The 22,548-nt window shown below is 42.8% G+C and overlaps 5 protein-coding genes across 6 annotated transcripts in view; 4 read left to right on the top strand and 1 right to left on the bottom strand.

Moving 5' to 3' along the window:
• Positions 1-174: 174 nt before the first annotated feature.
• Positions 175-22,548, bottom strand: part of LOC133843943 (probable chitinase 10) — a 139,526-nt gene continuing 117,152 nt past the window's right edge. Inside the window, exons 2-4 of the mRNA XM_062277719.1 lie at positions 1,089-1,104; positions 958-1,034; positions 175-903 (exon numbers count right to left, since the gene is read on the bottom strand). Coding sequence (XP_062133703.1) covers positions 244-903; positions 958-1,034; position 1,089 — 738 coding nt within the window. The 5' untranslated portion in view covers positions 1,090-1,104 and the 3' untranslated portion in view covers positions 175-243. The remainder of the gene's footprint in view (positions 904-957; positions 1,035-1,088; positions 1,105-22,548) is intronic.
• On the top strand, positions 1,582-2,203 carry LOC133843953 (uncharacterized; the record flags this gene model as incomplete). The annotated part of the gene is made up of 1 exon (XM_062277730.1): positions 1,582-2,203. A coding segment is annotated over one exon (543 nt), but the record flags the coding sequence as incomplete, so codon positions are not given.
• LOC133843934 (cell surface glycoprotein 1-like) lies at positions 2,583-4,735 on the top strand. 2 transcript variants are annotated; one of them, XM_062277706.1, is made up of 3 exons: positions 2,583-2,649; positions 2,727-3,663; positions 3,832-4,735. In XM_062277706.1, the coding sequence occupies exons 1-3, from the start codon at positions 2,643-2,645 to the stop codon at positions 4,634-4,636; spliced, it is 1,749 nt and encodes a 582-aa protein (XP_062133690.1). In that variant the 5' UTR covers positions 2,583-2,642; the 3' UTR covers positions 4,637-4,735. The 2 variants fall into 2 exon arrangements, with proteins under 2 accessions (XP_062133690.1, XP_062133689.1); XM_062277705.1 differs by having other exon boundaries at positions 2,727-4,735.
• On the top strand, positions 5,219-13,307 carry LOC133843954 (uncharacterized). Its single transcript, XM_062277731.1, is given in 12 exon segments — positions 5,219-5,276; positions 5,335-5,579; positions 5,581-5,601; positions 5,663-7,513; positions 7,574-7,738; positions 7,802-7,981; positions 8,200-8,367; positions 8,432-8,626; positions 8,629-8,862; positions 8,930-9,109; positions 9,173-9,922; positions 10,812-13,307. Coding segments are annotated over 12 exon segments (6,402 nt in total). The 5' UTR covers positions 5,219-5,269; the 3' UTR covers positions 13,218-13,307.
• On the top strand, positions 13,773-22,520 carry LOC133843956 (anoctamin-4). Its single transcript, XM_062277734.1, is given in 13 exon segments — positions 13,773-13,843; positions 17,013-17,245; positions 17,306-17,487; positions 17,548-18,519; positions 18,587-18,732; positions 18,794-19,374; positions 19,690-19,907; positions 19,968-20,132; positions 20,191-20,448; positions 20,791-20,886; positions 20,974-21,073; positions 21,136-21,532; positions 21,595-22,520. Coding segments are annotated over 12 exon segments (3,765 nt in total). The 5' UTR covers positions 13,773-13,843; positions 17,013-17,067; the 3' UTR covers positions 22,067-22,520.

Genomic DNA, 22,548 nt, shown 5'->3' with positions numbered 1-22,548 from the left:
ATGAGAAACTTACGGCCCTTAATTATCAAATTTGTTTAAAAAAAAAAGACCGAAGACCAACATAAATTTTTACAACATTAAATCAATTTAACTTTTTTTGCAATTCTTATGCCAGTTTAGGACAAAAAAAAAAAATTTTTAAAATGCCTCCTTATTAAAATAAACGTGAATGAAACAACAATTACTAGACTTTTTTTGATGCCTTTATTATGCAATTATTAAATGATCAATCAATGTAAGTAGTTAACAACCCACAGTACTTAAATCACACGATTGTGTATTACGATTCCAGAACAATCCCTCCGGGCAATAGAGCACCGTTGCACTGGGACCGCAGGAGATGAACTTGTGGCAATCTCCCGGATATGGCAGATAGTTGCCTTGGCCAGTATTGGCACAATAATATGCAGGATCAATTGGGACAGGCGATTCATTAGGGAAAGGTATCATAGGAGGTGGCGTAGCGGCAGTTGGCACAATTTCTGGGGTAATTGGGTTCCTTGTTGGATATATGAATTGAGGAGTTGGCGCAGCGCAGCCCGCAAATTGTGGCAGATCGCAGCGTTGAGTCTGTGCATTCCAATGATAGTTAACGGGGCAGCGAAGAATTCGATTTTCATAGTAGAGATTGCAGTCGCCTGGATAAGGACTATACTGCTCGATTTCTTGGACTAGAGCTGGATACTCGTAGGTCTGTTCGCAATTCGAGTACTGCTTAAAGTCACAGCGATAAGTTAGCTGACTCCAATAATAATTTTCAGGACACTGATGAGCATGGGCCAGACCATTCAGACAAGTATAATACTTGCGACAATTATTCGGGTAGCTTAACATCACAAGGTGATTAAGATCATCGAAGGCCGGGCACTGCGACAGCTGAATGGGTGGTTCAGCTTCGACACGCTGTTAAAAATAATGAGATATAGATAAAGTAGTTCTAAAACTGCTTTTACTCACGAATCCATAGATATTGCCATAGCTACAGGAAGCTAAAGCAACTACGAGCAGTAAAGTTGACCAGAAAAACTTCAGCACTGAAATGAATTAATTTTTAATACTGATGAAATTTGCCATTTTAATTTACCTACTTATGATTCGATCAATCCAGTTTAAAGAAAATACTCCATGCTCTTAGTATTCTCATCGCCTTTTTATATCATTTCTTATCTATACCAAGAGTAAATGTGAAAATATAAATCGCATTGTCAAGTGCTATTCAAATATAAAATATACATTTTCAATGTCAGCTTATCGATTTCACAAGTCAAATACATAATTCCAAGAATTTTCAAAGAAGTCTATATAATCTTTCACCTGAATGTTTATTTAATACTTATATTCCTTTGATCTGGAATATGTTATCTTTATAAGTACTAACACAAATATTTGAATTATTCTTAAGTGAAAGGTATTATCTACAAATATGATGTCTTTCCGATACTCTTTTAAATGGAATTTTTCTTCCTAAGACTTTATAAAACCTTACAACATTTCAGCATCTCCTGCATTTGTTCTGCTTCCGCCAAGAGTGAGTTACTATATATTATTGAATTATAACAATAATATAAAATATAATATAATAATAAAATCCATTTTATAGTGTTTTTCAAAATATATTTGATTGCATGCATTGCGATATCTATTGCAAATTGCTCCTCTACACCGTTAAGTGATTCTACGTACTCGCAGTATAACACCATACCGTTAATTGAATCTACGTACTCGACTTATCCGTCCACACCGTTAAGTGGTCCTGCACAACCGAGTTATCCTTCCAAATCTATTAGTGGATCTACGTACTTGCCTTTTCCTGGGGACTGCAATCGTTATTACCAAAAAACAGTTTTAAGCTGTCCATCCAATACTTACTGGAGCTCTACATTGCAGCGTTGTGATAATATAAATTATTCCAGCTGTTCACCAATAACCCTTGAACCACCATACGACAATCGCCCCGAAGATGATCTGGTTAAACTATGTGCAAATCAATTAGGCATGTTCATACCATATCCGGGGGATTGCAGTCGATTTATACAATGTGATTACATTCCGTTTGTGAAAATCTGTCCTAAGCATCTTTATTGGAATTCCGAGCTTCTTACTTGCGACAAAATCTGTGTTTAACACAATGATGTCAAACAAATGACTAACAAAAAGTGAAGACTTTATAAATATTCTTTAAATAAAAGCTACTTTCTTTTAACTTTTTCATTTCAACTTTTACAAAATAAATATAAAAAACTTATAATTATATACTAAATAATAATCACAATATCAATCATCATATCAATTAAACTCTCTGCTTAAAAAACACTCAAGTTTTCACTCAAAAACTATTTATCTACTTTTTTCAATAATTGCATACTTTAAGGCTGACTGAAAATTTATTACAGAAAGTGAAGCATTAAATTTCCGCTTGTTTACTAGTTACAATTACGTAGGCTTGCAATTACGTCTACATTTTGATTGAAAATGTATCATTAAACAAATTTATTCTCAAGATAAGATAAATATATTGGCATCTTACATGTTTTATGCTAATTAGATTTCGATAAAAAATCCGATTCATCTTTAAATGATATAAATAAGAGACGAGGCAACTATTACCTTAGTTCCGACATTTCGCTGGTTCAAAGAGCAGAATGAAATGTGCGTTTTGTAAAAGAAATTTAATTCAACTGAAATATATGAAGTTCAATTTAAAGATACTTCTCTATATATTACAGTGGTCTTCAGTTTGATAATATGCCTGGAACTAATACTGCTGGTTACGGCCCTAAGTGCCAAGCGACGATGTGTTGTACCAAGTCCCACGACCGTAACACCCACAACGGAAAAAACGGATAAACCAACGACTGAAATCCCGCCAACGATACCCACAGATTCTCCTCCAAGTCCAACCGATTCTCCAAGCCCAACAGACTCTCCCAATCCAACTGATTCGCCTCCAAGCCCAACTGATTCTCCAAACACAACGGATTCTCCAAACCCAACAGATTCCCCTAACCCAACTGATTCTCCTCCAAATCCAACGGATTCGCCAAACCCAACAGATTCTCCTCCAAATCCAACGGATTCTCCAAACCCCACAGATTCTCCTCCAAGTCCAACCGATTCTCCAAACCCAACAGACTCTCCCAATCCAACTGATTCGCCTCCAAGCCCAACCGATTCCCCAAACACAACGGATTCTCCAAACCCGACGGATTCCCCCAATCCAACTGACACTCCTCCTAGTCCAACGGATTCTCCAAACCCCACAGATTCTCCTCCAAGTCCAACCGATTCTCCAAACCCCACAGATTCTCCTCCAAGTCCTACCGATTCTCCAAACCCAACAGACTCTCCCAATCCAACTGATTCTCCAAACACAACGGATTCTTCAAACCCAACGGATTCCCCTAACCCAACTGATTCTCCTCCAAGTCCAACGGATTCGCCAAACCCAACAGATTCTCCTCCAAGTCCTACCGATTCTCCAAACCCAACAGACTCTCCCAACCCAACTGATTCGCCTCCAAGCCCAACCGATTCCCCAAACACAACGGATTCTCCAAACCCGACGGATTCCCCCAATCCAACTGACACTCCTCCTAGTCCAACGGATTCTCCAAACCCCACAGATTCTCCTCCAAGTCCTACCGATTCTCCAAACCCAACAGACTCTCCCAATCCAACTGATTCTCCAAACACAACGGATTCTCCAAACCCAACGGATTCCCCTAATCCAACTGATTCTCCTCCAAGTCCAACGGATTCTCCAAACCCAACTGATTCTCCTCCAAGTCCAACGGATTCTCCAAACCCAACTGATTCTCCTCCAAGCCCAACTGATTCTCCTAACCCAACAGATTCTCCAATCCCTACGAATTCCCCATACCCAACTGATTCTCCAAACACAACAGATTCCCCAAACCCAACTGATTCTCCTCCAAGTCCAACCGATTCTCCAAACCCCACAGATTCTCCTCCAAATCCTACGGATTCTACAAACCCTACGGATACTCCAAACCCAACGGATTCCTCGAATCCAACTGGCTCTACTTCAAGTCCCACAGATTCTCCAAGTCCTACTGATTCTCCTCCAAGCCCAACTGATTCTCCGAATCCAACAGATTCTCCTCCAAGCCCAACTGATGCTCCTAACCCAACTGATTCTCCTCCAAGTCCAACGGATTCTCCAAGCCCCACAGATTCTCCGAGCCCAACTGATTCTCCAAACACAACAGACTCAACCAACCCAACTGATTCTCCATCAAGTCCAACGGATTCTCCAAGCCCAACTGATTCTCCAAGCCCAACGGACTCTCCCAGCCCAACGAATTATCCAAGCCCAACTGTTTCTCCAAGTCCAACGAACTCTCCCAGCTCAACTGATTCGCCTTCAAATCCTACCGAATCTCCAGTGAACAGTGATGTCACTACGGGAACAACTCTTTCCACAACATCAACTACGGAAGTCTACGTTGATGCAGATACTATGTGCAAGAACCATCCTGGCGTGGAGTATTTGCCCTATCCCTATGATTGTCGTCTGTTTATCAACTGCGAAGATGACAAGGGTTATATAAAAACTTGTCCATCAGATCTCCTTTGGGATTCTAAGAACAATAGTTGTGGCACTACTTGTGCCTGAAGAATTCCGAATTGAACTAAAGCCAGGAATTAATTTAAAGTTTGTTATTATTAAAAGCTTGGTTGAGCGAAAAATAAAAAAAAATAGTGCATACCATAATATTGTACTTTATACTTCTAGGGAAAGATTGCATATTTTATTACAAAACTTAAAAACAATAAGTACGCCAAGTGCAAAATCTTTTTTATTTGGAGATGTGATTACTTTTAGCATCATCAATACAACGAGATACGGCCATGTGATGTGGTAATGTGCAATTGATCTTCAATTTACAACTTTTATCACGCAATACTATGAATATTATCATGAATGCACTTGACATTCAGTGTCGCACTCATTCATAATTGGTGCAAATACAACTTAATGGGTGCGTCTCAAAATATTCGTTACCAGATTTTTGTCTTCCCGGAATTCATGCAAAAGCCCACAACTCAATTAAAAAAGCATGTCAAACATTAAAATGGTCTGATAACTAACAGCGAATCGATCGATGCTGAGACTGATAAGCACAATCTAATGTTGGCATCATTTTATGCCTAGGTAAACAAATGTATAAAAAAGCCTGCGATATTTCGCTGAAATCGCGGAGTACAACTATAGCAATAGCCGTGGAATATTAGAGCACGCACAGAAATGAAAGGTCAGCCAAAGGAACATCTATAAGTATCATTTTCATCTTAAACCTACTTACATTACAGTTACTCTGCTTGCTGTGGCTATCGTCACCGCATTGGCATCCCTAACCGGAGCCGCCGATCCTGAATGCATCTATCGCAAAATCCGTGGCCTAGCATCACATTGGCCCAATCCCACCGATTGTGCTAGTTACTACCGCTGCTCCAACAAAAATGTGGCCAAGGCCATAACCTGTCCTGTTGGCAAGGAATACAATCCTAAGACTGGCAAATGCGCCACAGCCGGACGTGGTCTCTGCAAACTCTCCCCTGGCCGCACCGTTGGCTGAGGTAAGTTAAGGACTAAGTATGAGAAAGGATTCATTTGGTAATTTGTAATTTTATGCTTCAGGTGGCCAATGTCTGTGCCGATGAGGTGAATGGCGCCTATCTGCCCAACGCTGACTACTGTAGCCAGTTCTATGTCTGCAACCAGCAGTTGGCCTATCCCCAATACTGTGATTCTGGCAGCTACTTCAACACCACTCTCGCCGCTTGCTGGCCCGATACCGATACAGTCTGCTGGCAAAATATTTGCATCGATCACCCCGATGGCACAGTGGAGCCCAGCACCACCGCCTGTGCCCACTACTATCTTTGCAATGATCAGGAGGCCACCGTGCAGAGCTGTGACAGCGGTTCGTACTTTGATGTTACATTGGCAGAGTGTGTCACCGATGAGGGTAATACGCATTGCTGGGAGAACTTTTGCATTGACAAGCCCGATGGCTCAGCTGTGGCTGATAATGACGATTGTCAGATCTTTTATATTTGCAACAAGAACACGGCTACAAAGCAATATTGCTCCGATGGCTCGTACTTCGATATCTCCGGTCCGAACTGTGTTCCTGGCACTTGTCCTGACAAGAATACAACTACAACGACGCCTGAAACACCCACAACGGAAACACCGTCAACAGGCTGCAATTGTGAAGGCGATATACCCAATGGCGAGCTGACACCCAACGAGGACAACTGCCGTCTGTACTATGCCTGCAAGGATGGCGTGTTACTGCCAGGCGATTGCCTGAGAGGTAATTACTTCAATAAGGTCTTGAACGTTTGCATGCCCGTGGAGGGTGATGAGTGCCCAGAGAGCTGGTTGCCCGACTGCGAGGAAGGCGATGTCGCTGTCGATGCACAGAACTGTAACAAGTATTATGTCTGCGAGGATGGCGTTTGGGAATCTCAAACCTGCGACACTGGCTATTACTTCCAGCCGGACTGTGGCAGCTGTGTGGAAGATACGGAACATGTGTGCCCGCAATGCGAAAGCACTGAAACCACAACGCAATCTGCAGTGATCCCGTCAAGTGAACCCATTCCCACAACGGCGACATTCGAGTGCAACGCAAGTGATCCTACGCACCAGGCAGAAAACTGTTATACGTACTTTGCATGCATTGCCGGCAGCTGGAGAGAAGAGTCCTGCCTGCCTGACACTTACTTCAATGTTACGCTCAAGGCTTGCGTCGCGGACGTGGACAACAAGAATTGCCCGGAGAACAGGATGACGAAGGGATTGCGCAGCAAGCGTAGCGTGGAGGAAGAGCTTAGCAACTGCACTTGTCCCGGCGACATTGCCGAGGGCAGCATTGTGCCACATCCCACTGACTGCGACAAGTATCAAATCTGTGTGGATCAACAGCTCGTCGATGGCAGCTGTGGTCCTGGCAACGTCTTCAGCAGCTGTGATGGTGTCTGTGTGCCCGATGCTGATGGCACTTGCTGGCCGTGTGCCAACAAACCCAACGGCTACCTCATCACCAATCCTTCTGACTGCACTTCCTATTTCACCTGCTCCAATGGTGCTGCTATCGAAACGACTTGCCCATCTGGTGAATGGTTTACGGGCGATGCATGTGAGATCGATGTAACTGGAGTATGCATCAATCCCTGCACCTGTGGCACCGGAAACGTTGCCCATCCCATCTGTAATAAATACTATCAGTGCACTGATGGTGTCCCACAGGTGGTTGACTGTCCCGCCAAGCAGGCCTACGATACTGCCACACAAAAATGCTCAACCACAGTATCATGCAATGCAACACTTTGTGCTGATGCCGTTGATGGTACTGTTTATCCCATTGCTGGCGAAGATACCAAGTTCTACATATGCTTGAATAATGAGGCTACGATACATACGTGTCCCGCAAACACTGCTCTGGATCCCACTTATTTGATATGTCTGGCTGTGCCCAGTGTAAGCTATCTTTCATTAAGCTCACTGACTGCTTAACTTATTATTTTACTTCACTTTCAGTGCGCTTGTGATCAGACGCAGTGCACCTCGAGCTCGCTATATGAGGCTTATCCTTCCCTGAACAATGACAATTCTACCTTCTGTCTCTGCGAGGAAGATGGTGGCTACTTGCGTAACTGCCCCGGGGGCTATTACTTTGATGCTGACGAAGCTATTTGCACCTTCGTAAGGCTTGCTTTTTAATCCTCATTCCAATTGATTACAGTTTTTGTGTATATTTATTTGCAGACGGGTCCTTGTGATCCTCAGGGCTGCGTCGATAAACCCGAATACTCCCCCCTGGTCAACTACGATGATCCCAACAGCTTTTGTCTGTGCCGCGCTGGCGAACCAGTTCCTGTGCCCTGTCCCATTGGCTACACCTTCAGCAGCTCTTTGCTCATTTGCATTCCAGCTGTAATTCCCGATGTAAGTAGACAATCAACTCCAAGAATTAAGAATTGAGGTGCAAAGATTATATAAATTAAATTTCTTATTACAACTAAGTTTTTTTTCCTCTCTGGAAAAAAATCTCCCTTTTTGTGATATTAAAAAATAAAATCTTTAAATTATGTAGATCACGAATAGGGCAGACATTTAGACTATTATAGTGCTTATCAAATGCTTTTTTGCTATTTAATCTCCAGCCCCGCTGCTGTCGCGACTATTGCATTGGCAAGGAGGACGATCTGACTTTCCCTGCTCTGGACACAGATACTGGTTTCTGTCTGTGCGTGGATGAGGTGGCCTCCTATAAGGATTGCCCAGCGAACAAGACCTATGATGCCGACTTGGGCATCTGCCTCACTTCCTATGTAACAAAGACAAAATATATATTTTGTTGTAACAATTAATAAGCAATTTCTAATCAACCTTTAGCCTGATGTGGAATGCGAGTGCAATCAGTGTGATGCCACACTTTGCAACACACTGGAAGAAAATGATACCTTTGGCGTACCGGGAGATACCAGTGGGTTCTGCTTATGCAAGGATTATTGTGCAGTGTACGAGAAATGTCCTGAAGGCAAAGAATACGATGATGAACTATCGATTTGTTTAGAACCTGCGGTACGACTGAAAAGAGTTTAACAAACTGGGAACAGTTTTATGATATACTACCGACTATTCTTTGTAGGGTCCCCGTTGTCTGCGACGAGTCACAATGCGACCTACTGGAGGAATATGAATCGTATCCGGCAGATAATGGCACCGACGGCTTCTGCTACTGCATGGACGGTCTGCCAATTTACAGGCCTTGCCCAGATGGCAAGGAGTACGACATAACCTATGGCATATGCCTTGATGTATTGGTAAGTTCAACAATGATATAAGCAAAACTTTAGAAAAAACTTTAATAATCATGATATCCTCAAAAAGGTGCCAAGTTGTGACTGCGACCAGGACAAATGCAGCTGCCTTGCTGAGTATGAGGCTTACCCCTCCAACAACGATGACGACACCAGTTTCTGCTACTGCAAGGATGGCGTCGGCATCTTGGACAACTGTCCAGTCGGCAAGGTCTTTGATGCCGAAGAGGGCATTTGCATTCTTCAAGCAGTAAGCACTTAAACGCGCGAATACTTTAATTATGTAATAATTAATAATATATTTTTTATTCAGGCTTCTGAATGCGTCTGTGAAGCAAACAAATGTGCCAGTCTTCCGGACAATACCGTGTTTGCGGCACTAAACACCACGTTTGGGTTCTGTCTGTGTCTCCAGGGTGTCAACATCTATGAACCTTGTCCCGATGGCAAGGAATATGATGCCACCTTTGAGATTTGTCTGGCATCAGCCAAAGCCCTCAATCAAGAAATCTCCTGCGATGTGAATCAATGCCGCAGCTTAGTGGAATTCGCCACTTTTGCTGCCGCTGACACTGAGTATGGCTATTGCTTCTGCGAGTCCGATGGCAGTGTCACCTACAAGACCTGCTCCAATGGTCACATGTACGATGCCAGCCTTGGCGTCTGTTTGGTCGATGCCTGCGATGCCCTGCAGTGTCGCTCCCGCATTCCATTCGAGGCATTTGCAGCCAAGAACACCACCAGAGGTTTCTGTGCCTGCGATATTACACCCATCTATTACCACTGCTCGGCTGGACATGTCTTCGATGATGTTCTGGGTGTTTGCGTGGATGAAATGACTGCCACGGTGGCTGCCTGCGATCCTCGGGAGTGCCGCAATCGCGTGCAGTTCGAGCCTTTCGCTGCCAAGAACGACACCGTGGGCTTCTGCTCCTGCGATGGCAAGGAGGAGATTGTCACCTACCACAGATGCGTGGAGGGCAAGCTGTTCGATCGCAAGCTAGAAATGTGCCTGAGCAGCGAACATAGTGTGCAGAAGAGATCCGTTGAGCCGGAGGAAAAAGTAAGATCGATTTCACTGCTAAAGCGTTTCTTCCAGAAACTAGTCTAAGCCATGTACACTGTATGCGACCCACCCACGACCTACGACTTCGTTCAATGACCTGCACCCTGTAGACCTACTTACCTATCTACTCTACTACATATATACATCTATCTATCCTACTTATCTAATCGTTTATACTTATGCTTGTTATTTGTCTGTAGTTGTTATGTGAGATATTATGAGAAATTCCGCTTGCTCCAAATATATACTATACTGTTTACTTACTCAAATCTGCGATCTTTTATTTCAATTCATTTCCAACATCAATGTCTAATCATTTATATTGCACTTGTTTTTTTGAATTCCATAGACAAAAAACTCTTTCACTTCATTTAAAGAGTAGAATAATTATTTGTCTAATTTAAATCAAAATGTATGTTGCAAAAAATTAATGACCTCAAACTGAAGTTCATATCATAGCTTCATCAATTTTATCTTCCTTCTGATATATAAGTAAACTGTGACAGTGAAAACTGAGTGTCTCTGCTAGTCAAACTCTAGATTTGTTATATATCCATGAAATTAGATTAAATTCATAACAATTTCTTCGGTTTTGTAAACCAAATGCTTAAGTTTAATAAAGTTTAATGCTGCATCTTAAAAGTTAAATATGTTTCTAGTCATAAAGTCTACATTTGTCTTAACTATTTTCTCCTTAATCACACTATAAATTCTATCATTTCTAAAATATTAAATTCATGAGCAGAAACTATCAGACATTTTTAAAAGCTAAAGACGTACAATATCATAGCAAGAACAACAAAACAATAGACCTAATTAAAGCTAAATTATATGTTGATAAAAACTCTTCTAATTCAGATTTGTATTAAATTCCTATTCCTTACAGTTCGCCTGCGAAGTGAATGAGAAACGTTCACTGCCCTCAAACTGTTCCCAGTACGAGATCTGCGTGGATGGCAATTGGCGGCGTCGGACTTGCTCCGACGAACGCTACTACAATCCGGAGCAACAGCGCTGCCTGGAACCCCGTGACGACATGGTGTGCAACTATGCTCGAGTGCCTGGACTGCCTGTGTGTGATTTGCGTAGTGAATCTGAATCCATTCCCAGTCGAAGTGGGAAGAGTAGCTGCCTGCAGTACTTCCGCTGCAATGCCGGCAGATGGCGCCTGCGCAGCTGTCCACGCCGTCATTACTACGCCACGCATGTGAACACTTGCCTGCCCATGCCCGTCTACGAGGGCGACGACTTTTGTGGCTGGCTCAATCGAACTGCAATCTCCACAAGCTGTCGACATCTTGCAGTACGTCCTGCTGCCGGTAGTTGCTCCACGTTTTTGATGTGCACCGAGAACGAATGGTGGCTGCAATCATGTCCACTGGGCATGTACTTCAGTCGGCAGCACAACTACTGTCTGCCCAACGATGCCAATCAATGTGAGCTGTCTCGCAATGCAACCTGCTTGGAGGATGGCCAGCGACGCGGCATCGCGGGCAGTTGTCGCTCCTTTGAGTTGTGTGTGGCAGGCAAATGGCTGAGCGGCACTTGCCACAGCTGGGAACAGTTTGAGCCGCAACTGGGCTGCATGCCAAGCGATGGCAGCTGCCAGGGCAATGGCCTACGACGCGCCTGCAATCCCGGCGAGCTGCGAGCGATGCCCGTCAATTGTAGTCAGTTGTTCTACTACTGTGTGGCCGACGAGTGGCAAGTAGTTAGTTGTTTGCGCGGTCAAAGCTTTGACGTCGAGTTGGGCAAATGTCAATCGCAGGACAAGTGTCAGCTGCAGGTGAAGGAAAAGGATTACTCGACGAACAACTGTGTGGGTCAGTCCGATGGCACGAGTGTGCCGCATCCCGATGACTGCACTCGCTTCTACATCTGTCTGCAACAGCAACCGGCGCTGCCACAAAACTGCGCCAACGGCAGCTTTTTCGATGCCGCTCGCAGCTATTGTCGCCCCAACGATGGCAGCTGCCAGCAACTGGCCACGATTTGCAGCAACAAAACAAATGGCGCATTGATACCACATCTGCAGAATTGTCGCGCCTACTACAACTGTTCCAATGCGACGACGCAGCTGCTCTACTGCCCCAAGGGACAATACTTCGATGGCGCACAGCTGCAATGCCGCCTTGATCTGGGACAGTGCAAGCAGCAACCGATGTCCGACTCGGAGACGAGCCTGGGTCTCTGCACTGGACTACAACATGGCGCCCATCTGCCACACAAGCTCTACTGCAATCTCTACTATGTTTGCGTGCGTGGCTTGGCCATCTCGGTGCAATGCGAAGAGCAGCAACGCTTCAATGCCACTCTGGGCAGCTGTGTCAAACAGCTCGAGTCGGATGTGGAGTGTTTGCATGGTCAGCTGGATGACAAGTTAAACAGCAGCGCCGTCTACAGCTGCGATACTCTGCAGGATGGCAGCTATGTGCCCGACTATCGTGACTGCACCAAGTATTACATTTGTGCTGGCGGTATTGCTTTGAGCCAACACTGCGCCCTGGGTTCGTACTTTGATGCCGAGCAACTGCTTTGTCTGCCTGCCGATGGCGTTTGTCCTTATGTGCCTCAATCTAACTCCAACAACGAGCGACAGCAGCCGCCGAATCCGCTGATCTGCGAGGGCAAACATGGCTTCATTATGCCGGACACATCGAATTGCAACAATTTCTTTATTTGCATTGCGAATAAATTGCGCTGCGATCGCTGCTATAGCGGCTACTTTTTCAATGCGACATTGCAACAGTGTCAGCCCATTGAAGTCACCTTGGAAGAGGACAAGGATGTGCAGCTAGAGCTGAAGCCAGCGTTAATTACAGAGCAGGAGCTGCCCATGAAGGAGTCGCATTCCTGGGACCAATGCAACGATGCACCCACAGATTTTGTGCAACTCTGCGAATATATTGGCGAAGGTTCATCCATTGCGGAGCCGGGAGATTGTCGTCGCTACATCAGTTGTGAGGAGAATGAACCCAGCTCACAGCGTTGTCGCAATGGCGAGAGCTACGACAGTTTGCTTGGCATCTGTCGTCAAAATGATGGCACCTGTTTGATGGAGAACGGCGAACGTGTTGGCGTCTGCAATGGCAAGCATGGACAGCTGGCCAGAGACTCTCAAAATTGTCGTGGCTACTTTGTTTGTGTGCATGGCCAGAAGATCGAGGCAGAGTGCGAGCCGGGTCACTATTTTAACAGGGTCACCAACACTTGCCAGCTGGATGTGCTGCAGCAGTGCAACGGCAATACCAATGAGGTGGCAAAGCCCAAGATTGATGAGCCATCGATTTGATCTTTCAACTATTTATACTGCAATCTAAAGTAATCACGCTTGGGGAATTCTTTAACTTAACTTCTTAATTGGTGATGGTCTAAATAAAAACATTTTTTAATGGTGATGGATAAAATAAAGATATTACAAAAAAAAACTTAGAATTATAAGCAGTTGAATTTAAAATGTTAACTAATTTCTTGGTGTTGGTCTCAATTAACAATTTTAATGGTGATGGATAAAATAAAGATAAAAAATACTCAAAAATATTAACAATTTAATTTAAAGTTGGATTACATTCCCCTGACTTTTACGGAATGATCAGTAAATAATTCTAATTTTTAAATTTTAAAGTTTTATTTCTAACGTTGATCGTGCCGACCAATATAAAGAAGGTTAACTGCTTGCTGGAGAGAGCAAGCAGCTCAAGCGATTAACAGAGTTAAGCATGCTAACAGCACTAAGCTTATTAACCGAGGCAGTCATGTTAATAACACAAAGCTGTTAACAGAGCAAAGCCCGTGTGCTATTTAAGAAGTTACTGGTGAGAGAACTTGGGATAATTTGAGTTCAAAGTGATAAGCCAACAGACGTTAGACTACAGAGCATTTACTTTCACCTCTCCGATACGTCGAAGCTAACTTGAGGTAAAGTAAAATTAAATATTTAAAAAAAAAATGTGAGCACTCCTTTGTCCAGGAACAGTTTTGGTAGACCACCCCAATATAAAAAATTAAACGGTTGCAAACATACCCCAACGTGTCTGTTTGCGTGACTACACACAGACACATTCACGCTATAAAAAACATGTTCGCGATCAGTCTGTGTTTTGTGTTTGTTTTGTTTAATAACAATACATAGGCAAAAATCTGTAATGCAAATCTCGGTAGTGGTACCGAAGGTTATATCAGGTACAGACGTTTTGTTCCAAATTTCATATGCTCATATGTATATATTTCCCAGCCGATCAAAAGATTCAGAAGTGGTGAAAAGCACTGATTTTTTCAATTTCTATTATCATACTAGCACAACAATCAATTTCGTAGTAACACAAATGCAAATCCAAGAATCTCTAATTCAAACTAAACAAAAGAAACAAATGTCACTAACCCTTTTTTAAAACTGTGGCCCAGATTGTGCACTGTTCAATAATATTTTCATATTGCGTTTAGAATTTCCGTCAATTAAATGTCAAGACCCTCTAGACCACGCATTAGCACCCACAGCAAAAGGTTGTACGCTCTAGTTCTTTCATTCTTGTATATTTTTTGGGGGGGAAACAGGTGAGAGAGAGCAACACATGAATATAATAAACTACTTTGATTATCTATTGGATACTCACAAATGTCCTACAACAGCAAGGCGATAAAGGCACCAAAGGCGGCAAGGAGGCATTTGCGTCAGCAGTCAGAGACCTGTGGGGGTCGTCACAATTCAAAATAGAATAAAGGACAGTGACAAGCTGTCCAGAGCACAGTGGCTAACATGTCCTCCTGCGATTGTGCCTATGCCTGTGCGACTGCGACAGCTACTCTGACTGTGACTGCGGACTGTGACTGTTGCAAGTACTCGTAGTTGGTCATTCGTGTGCGAGTGCTTCAACAAATCGGTCGAAAGCTCCCTGGTCTCCATTATATGGCAAGTCGACGTGTTAATAACTAATAATGGACACGCGAGCGAGCGAGCGAGTGAGCGAGACTGAATAGAATAGCATTAAATAGAATAGAAACAATTGTTAACGATAATGAAGAGACAATGATTGACGGCATTTAAAATCAATACGAAATCACAACAATTGAATAAAATTCAAATGCAAAGAGTGTGTGTCTGTGTGCATGAGAAAAGAAATTATTAACGGATAAAAAGGCATTTGAATAACGCGCTTGGGAATCAATAATCGATTATTAATATAGAACTTGAAAAATGACAACGTGGAATCAATAAACCTTCAATTGCTGTGATTGCTTCTATGGCATGGGACTTTGCACAACTGACAAGCTCCAACCGCCAACAACAAAAGCAACCACAAGGACTATAACAAGAAAGAGCAAACAACCAAAAGCAACCTCAACACCACTGAGGAACGCATTTAGCAACTCCAAGACAGGTACAATTGCATCCATTTTAACTGGTATTTAGTATTATTCTAATGTGAATATTATAATTGGGTCGCATTCGATTTTTTATTCAATTGTGGGAATAATAAAACTTTGGGAATTGGGTTAGTGAAACACAAAAAAAAGGACATACTCACACCCCTCGGTTATCCTTGACTATTGACGTCCGCCGACACAAAAAACACAGAACAGGCGAAAGTGTCAAGAAGCTAAGCAACAAGTTTATTTATTTACATTTATCGATCCAATTACATGTCTTTTGAACTAATGAACTTTATCATATGGACATATGAGGTCATAAAAAACGTACCTACCTATCTCCCTCCATCCCTCGTCGAGCCTTCCACACATTGTCCTATGCGTGAGGCAAACCCATTCACAGCCATGACGAGACAATTGTACACACATAGAACACTATAAATACATATCTCGTGTTTGTCCAATGTATAAATACTCTAACTGAAACGCTTTTATTAACAATCAAGTGCCCTTTAAGCACTTCTCGGCCACGAGATGCCCTTATTCATCCAGTTTTAACAAACAATCAATCTTAAGCACCGCAATGCGCATAATCAATATGCTAGACAGCCACACAGCCTTTAACGTATACGTAATGACGTGCGTATCTTGCAGCCTACGCACGCTAGATGGCGCCAACAACCCAATGCGAGTAAAAAGTTGTTGATGGGGGAATAATATGTTTTTTGTGAATTCATTGTTATTTACGGTTACATGTTATATTTATACATTATAATTATAGATATATATACATACTTATTCTGTCTACTCCTTTTCTATTTCATTTTTATTTAACTTCTTGATATTTGATATTTTTTCATTTATAATTTTGTATACTATATTTGTTATCAATTATTTCCTAACCAAATTTTATTAATTTTCCTTTTTAATATTTATATTTGTATTGTTTATTACTTGTCATTTACCATGCATTAATTATTTGTTTGTTAGACACCTTCAACCACAACAAAAAAAATAGTGAGTCCTGTGTAAATTGTCTATGTATACATTAAATTACCTATGCATATATACATATTTAGTGGCATTTATATAGACGAGTAGTAAAGGTAATTCCTTTAATATATTGTGCTATTGTGTGTTGTTTTCAATTTGAGAAACACGAGGGAATTAGTGGAAATATGTATGAAGGGCATAGTTTGTGAGTTCAATTTCAACGAGTAGATAATAAATGCTAAATGACGGAATTGTTTGTGTCATTCAGTCGGTCGGTCATCGACTACGTATTAGAGGTAATTTTATGTTCACACGTCAATTGTATGCTTATGCTCGATTTATATTATGCATGAGAGTTCCAAAATCATATTCGCCCCCAAATTGTTGACTTTTGAGGGTTTATTTAAAGTAACTTGCCACACGCAACGGAATGCGTGTCGCTTGAGGATGAGTAATCGCATTATTGGTGGAGAGTAGATGGTTGATGGTAGATAGTAGATCATATGCAACGTCAAAATGGAAATGGAAATACATATTTAATTATGGGTACGGTGACAGGTGTTTTACTACCGCGCGCGCTAAATTGTAGGTCAAATTATAAAGTAGTTTGATCCAAAAAAAAAAGTAATAATAATAAATAGAAATTTGGTATGACCCGGACTTATGCATATGACATTATTTCACTGTCGAACTCTACAAATTATCAGCTTTATTCTTATTTTTGTAGTCTCTACGTACGGTGTGCGCTGTGACGGCATTGCCAACAAAGTGCTGGACATAAAATGAGCAGTCACTTCGAGGTGCCGAGTGGCAAATCAAATGTGTTTCAAATACGTATCGATAGCGTTGAGGATGAAAGCACTTCACCCGTAACGGAAGCCAGTTCTCGCGAGGATCTCATTGGCAGTACAGCGGCTGAGAGCGAAAGAACTGTCGAAGAGACCGTCTTTCAGTTTCCCAGTAAGTCGTCTCACCTCTTCTTAGTTCACTGGCAACAAGTTAAGCGCTCTTTTTCAACAGGATTTCTGTCTGTGCCCATACTACGTAATCCACGCCACAACTCGACACCCACAACGCGTCGAGAAGTCGTCTCGAGTCCGGCGAAAAGTGAACGCATGATACGCAACAGCGTGCCCAAGCAAAGACCGCGAAGACTCAGCCAGGACAGTGGCATAGTGGCAGGTCGTCTAGTGGGTTATGCTGTAAGTTGAACAGAACTTAGATGCTGGAAGTACTTTATATTAATTACATATTTTTCACAGGAGAGCCCCTTGAATGATCTAGATCTCAAGCTTCGTCCAATGGCGACTAGCGTCACTGTGGATAATATCTACAGTTTTCTGGAGGCAGAGCGCCAACCCGACAGCACACCCATTGCCGGCAGTCGTCCAGTCTCGCCCAAGGCCCAAGTGAGGACCATTCCATTGAGCGGTAACGCTGCGTCCGCTTCGTACACCGAGAAATGGCTGAACTCATCGATGATGCGCGGCAGCAATGGCTCCTACTATCAGAAGAGCAACTCAATGGCCGTGCCGTTGCCCACACATCTGGAAACCGAATCGGCGGAGCCAAGTCCCACACAGGCCTTTGGGCCCAAGATCGTGGGCAGTCACGACGAGGACATACCCGGCACAGCCATGCGACGCACTTTGGGCCTAAATCTCAGTCCTGTGCTGGTGGCTCGTAAGTCGATAGCAGATGATAAGGTTAATCAATCGTATGAGGTAGTCGACTCCTCGCATTCGAATGTGATGAACGATCAGTTTGGCTATCGACAATTAATGCCCGCGGAGCGCAAACCCTCCACAGAGGAGAGCAGCATTGCCGGCAGCTACATGAGTAGTCGAAAGGCTAGCAAAAGCAACAGCCTGACTGGAGATGGTAGCGATGAGCGACGCATCAGCAAACAGGATCGCGAAGGACTCGATCCGGAGTCGCTGCTGTTTCGCGATGGACGTCGCAAGGTCGACATGGTGCTGGCCTGGGAGGAGGAGGACTTGGGTGTCATGACCGAGGCGGAGGCAAGGCGACGTGACATTCGACGCTGTTTCATGGACAATCTTGTGAAGGAGGGACTCGAGGTGGAGCTGGAGGACAAGTCGCAGTCGTTCAACGAGAAGACGTTCTTCTTGAAAATCCATTTGCCCTGGCGACTAGAGACTCGACTCGCCGAGGTCATGAATCTCAAGTTTCCCATCAAGCGCTTCATCACCATTTCAGTGAAGCCATCGTGGGTAAGTATTATATACAGGAAATTTCCTAAGGATGAAACGATACAATAAGCCTTCTTTCTCGTTTTAGGATGACGACAATGTGGTCATGCGCAATGTGCAGTACTGGAAAGATGTCTGGCAGCGCTTGACTAAAAAGATACAGCTCGACCACAGTCTGTTGGAAGGCGAAACAACTTTCAAAGCGGCCACAGCTAATGGCAATCCAGAAGAACAGTGAGTTATCCTCTTGAATCTAAACATCAATCCGTACTTAAATATAACTTCCACCATTTAGATTCATTGTCAAGGATCGCGCTACAGCCTACACCAGTGCCCAGCGCTCTCTCATGGTGATGCAGGTGCTGATTCGCACTCCGTATGATGAAAGTGATCGCAGTGGCATTCGCAGACTGCTCAACGATGGCACCTATCTGGGTTGCTTTCCTCTGCACGAGGGTCGCTACGATCGTCCACACTCGAGTGGTGTATCATTAGATCGCCGTGTGCTCTATCAGACCTGGGCACACCCTTCACAGTGGTACAAGAAGCAACCATTGTGCCTAGTGCGCAAATATTTTGGCGATAAAATTGCATTGTACTTCTGCTGGCTGGGCTTCTACACAGAGATGCTGGTGTATCCGGCTGTTGTGGGCACACTCTGTTTCATTTATGGCCTGGCCACACTCGAATCGGAGGATAATACGCCCAGCAAGGAGATATGCAATGAATACGGCACAGGCAACATCACACTCTGCCCACTGTGCGACAAGGCGTGCAGCTACCAAAGACTCTCCGAATCGTGCCTCTTCTCGCGACTGACATATCTCTTTGACAATCCCTCCACAGTATTCTTTGCCATCTTTATGAGCTTTTGGGGTAAGTAGATTGTGATATAATATATATAGAAAATTATAGGGATACAGGGTTGAAAGAGGTCAAAGACTGGCTGTCTTTCTTCCAAAAGAATATAACAACTACAGATAATAAATATTAGGAGAATATTAAGAGGAGTTTAATATAATACTACAAGTTGAAAGGAATAACCAAGAATTTAGTTACACAAAATAATAATCCCACTGTGATTGAATTCTGAGTTTTTCCTTTTGATTTTCGTAATCATTTCCCGAAATGTAATATTTCCATTCTAAGTGCAAATCTTATTATATATTTGTAAATCATGCTAATTTTTAGCTACTACATTTCTGGAACTGTGGAAGCGTAAGCAATCTGTTCTAGTTTGGGAATGGGATCTACATAATGTTGAAATGGATGAGGAGAATCGACCCGAGTTTGAAACCAATGCCACCACATTCCGAATGAATCCAGTGACCCGAGAAAAGGAACCCTACATGTCCACCTGGAGTCGAGCCATACGTTTCGTCATCACAGGCAGCGCAGTGCTCTTTATGGTAATGAATTAATGTTTATAACAATCTTTTCAATTAGTAATGTTCACGATCTCTCCTCAGATCTCTGTTGTGCTCTCTGCCGTGTTGGGTACCATCATCTACCGCATCTCCTTGGTCTCAGTAATTTACGGTGGCGGCGGTTTCTTTGTCAAGGAGCATGCCAAATTGTTTACTACTGTTACCGCTGCGTTGATCAATTTGGTGGTCATCATGATACTTACACGAGTGAGTTACTTTTTTATATATAGTATTTAAGGATTTATTCATTATTTATTTTCGGCAGATTTACCACCGCATGGCAATTAAGCTAACGAACCTGGAGAATCCACGCACTCACACTGAATACGAGGATTCATATACGTTCAAGATATTCTTCTTTGAGTTTATGAACTTTTATTCGTCCCTCATCTACATAGCCTTCTTTAAGGGCCGCTTTTTCGACTATCCTGGCGATGATCAGGCTCGACGCAGCGAGTTTTTCCGACTGAAAAACGACATTTGTGATCCGGCGGGCTGCTTGTCTGAGCTCTGTATACAATTGGTAAGTTTATTTTTATATATTTTATTCCTTGCCCGCAAAGCATAGTCAACGAATTTTAGACAGGAGATAAAAATTCAACTTCCTTGACAGGCATTCAAAATTACGAGAACGGATAACTGCTTGCTTACTTTGTATAATTCGACAAGCAGTCCATTTAATACGGGCTTTAGATGGAAAGAAAGCAGTATACATTAGAGTTTTAACAAAACTGTTTCATTTTCTTAAGAATTCATTTACTATTACAATTCAATTTCCATAAACATAGCTTAATTTATTATTTACTTAAATTATATTTTCCTGCAAAATTCACCCAACAATTTTAATTAATCTCATGTGTTACAGGCTATCATTATGGTGGGCAAGCAGTGCTGGAACAACTTCATGGAGTATTTGTTTCCAAAGTTCTGGAACTGGTGGCGTCAGCGCAAGCACAAACAGGTATGCATTAAAAAGACAAATCAACTAGATTCATATCAAATAGAAAGTTTTACAATGGATAATAAATTGTTCGCAATTCAATTGCAGGCCACAATAGACGAGTCGCATCTGCACATGGCCTGGGAGCAGGACTATCACATGCAAGATCCCGGACGCTTGGCGCTCTTTGATGAATACCTCGAAATGAGTGAGTAATGAATGCATTAACTGAATTAATTCAATTAAAAATATTAAATGTGAAAATTGCAGTTCTACAATATGGATTTGTCACGCTATTCGTGGCCGCCTTCCCCCTTGCTCCTCTCTTTGCGCTGCTCAACAATGTGGCCGAAATACGTTTGGATGCCTACAAGATGGTCACACAGGCCAGACGACCTTTGGCGGAACGAGTGGAGGATATTGGCGCCTGGTATGGCATATTGCGAATTATTACGTATACGGCTGTGGTCTCCAATGCCTTTGTGATCGCCTACACAAGTGATTTCATACCGCGTACCGTCTACAAATTTGTTTACTCGGAATCACATACTCTGGCTGGATACATCGAGCACTCGCTATCCATATTCAATACGTCCGATTACAAGGAAGAATGGGGCGCAACGAGCAGTGAGCGTGATCCGGATACCTGTCAATATCGCGGCTATCGGTAAGTTGTAGTATGCACATATATATCGTATATGGATCACTTTAATTAACATTTGATTGCAGCAATGGCCCCAAGGACTATGAACCCTATGGACTTAGTCCACATTATTGGCATGTTTTTGCTGCTCGTCTCGCTTTTGTGGTTGTCTTTGAGCATGTTGTTTTCGTGCTTACGGGTATCATGCAGTTCATCATACCCGATGTGCCGTCCGAGGTGAAGACGCAAATGCAACGCGAACAGCTGCTTGCCAAGGAGGCGAAATATCATCATGGCATCAAGCGAGCCCAGGGAGACAATCAGGATATTGCCAGTCTATTCCGAGATGCTACCAATCGTCAATCGTTTGCCGGCAGTCAAACAACGTCACGTGGAAGTTGGGCACGTCGTTTCAGTCGCTTAAGCGATGGATTAGATGCCCATGTGGAGGTTGCAGCGCGGCCACGACGTTCGGTGGAGTCAACCGTGTGGGAAGTTTCCTGACACGAGGAGGAGGCCGAGAGCGATATACCCAACAATCAGCAAGCTAACAGATGAGAATAGAAGACCCAAGTCTATGGTCTCCTTTTTCTCCATAGCACCTATGACTACGATTGCTATTATTATGAAGTCTTTGAATTTATTATTTACTCGTCAACTGTTACTATTACTATTTCAATTACTTTAAACTTAAACACAAATTTGCCTGATCAATATTAATGTAAATAAATATGATTTTAAGTAAATAAAGCTTGGCAGTTATTTATTGAGAAAACCAAATTTCAACAAAATATTGTGTTGAAAGTAGGGATGAAACTGCTTGCAAGCAGTTGTGTGAAGCAGTGGATGGCAAGAGTCATTGGGGACAGAAGGTGTTCTCATCCTTCTGGTGGGAACAGTTTCTATTTGAATGATTAAAATCAACAAGTCGTTGCTATTAATTACATAAAGGTAAGCATGAAAGTTATTGTTTTGTATTTTGTTCAGGTTGTCATATTCACGTTTATTATATTATGCACATAATTTATATCAACAGCTCT

Source organism: Drosophila sulfurigaster, chromosome 3 (assembly GCF_023558435.1).
Source record: "Drosophila sulfurigaster albostrigata strain 15112-1811.04 chromosome 3, ASM2355843v2, whole genome shotgun sequence".
NCBI classification, from domain to species: Eukaryota; Metazoa; Arthropoda; class Insecta; order Diptera; family Drosophilidae; genus Drosophila; species Drosophila sulfurigaster.
This window is presented reverse-complemented; position numbering and strand designations above follow the sequence as displayed.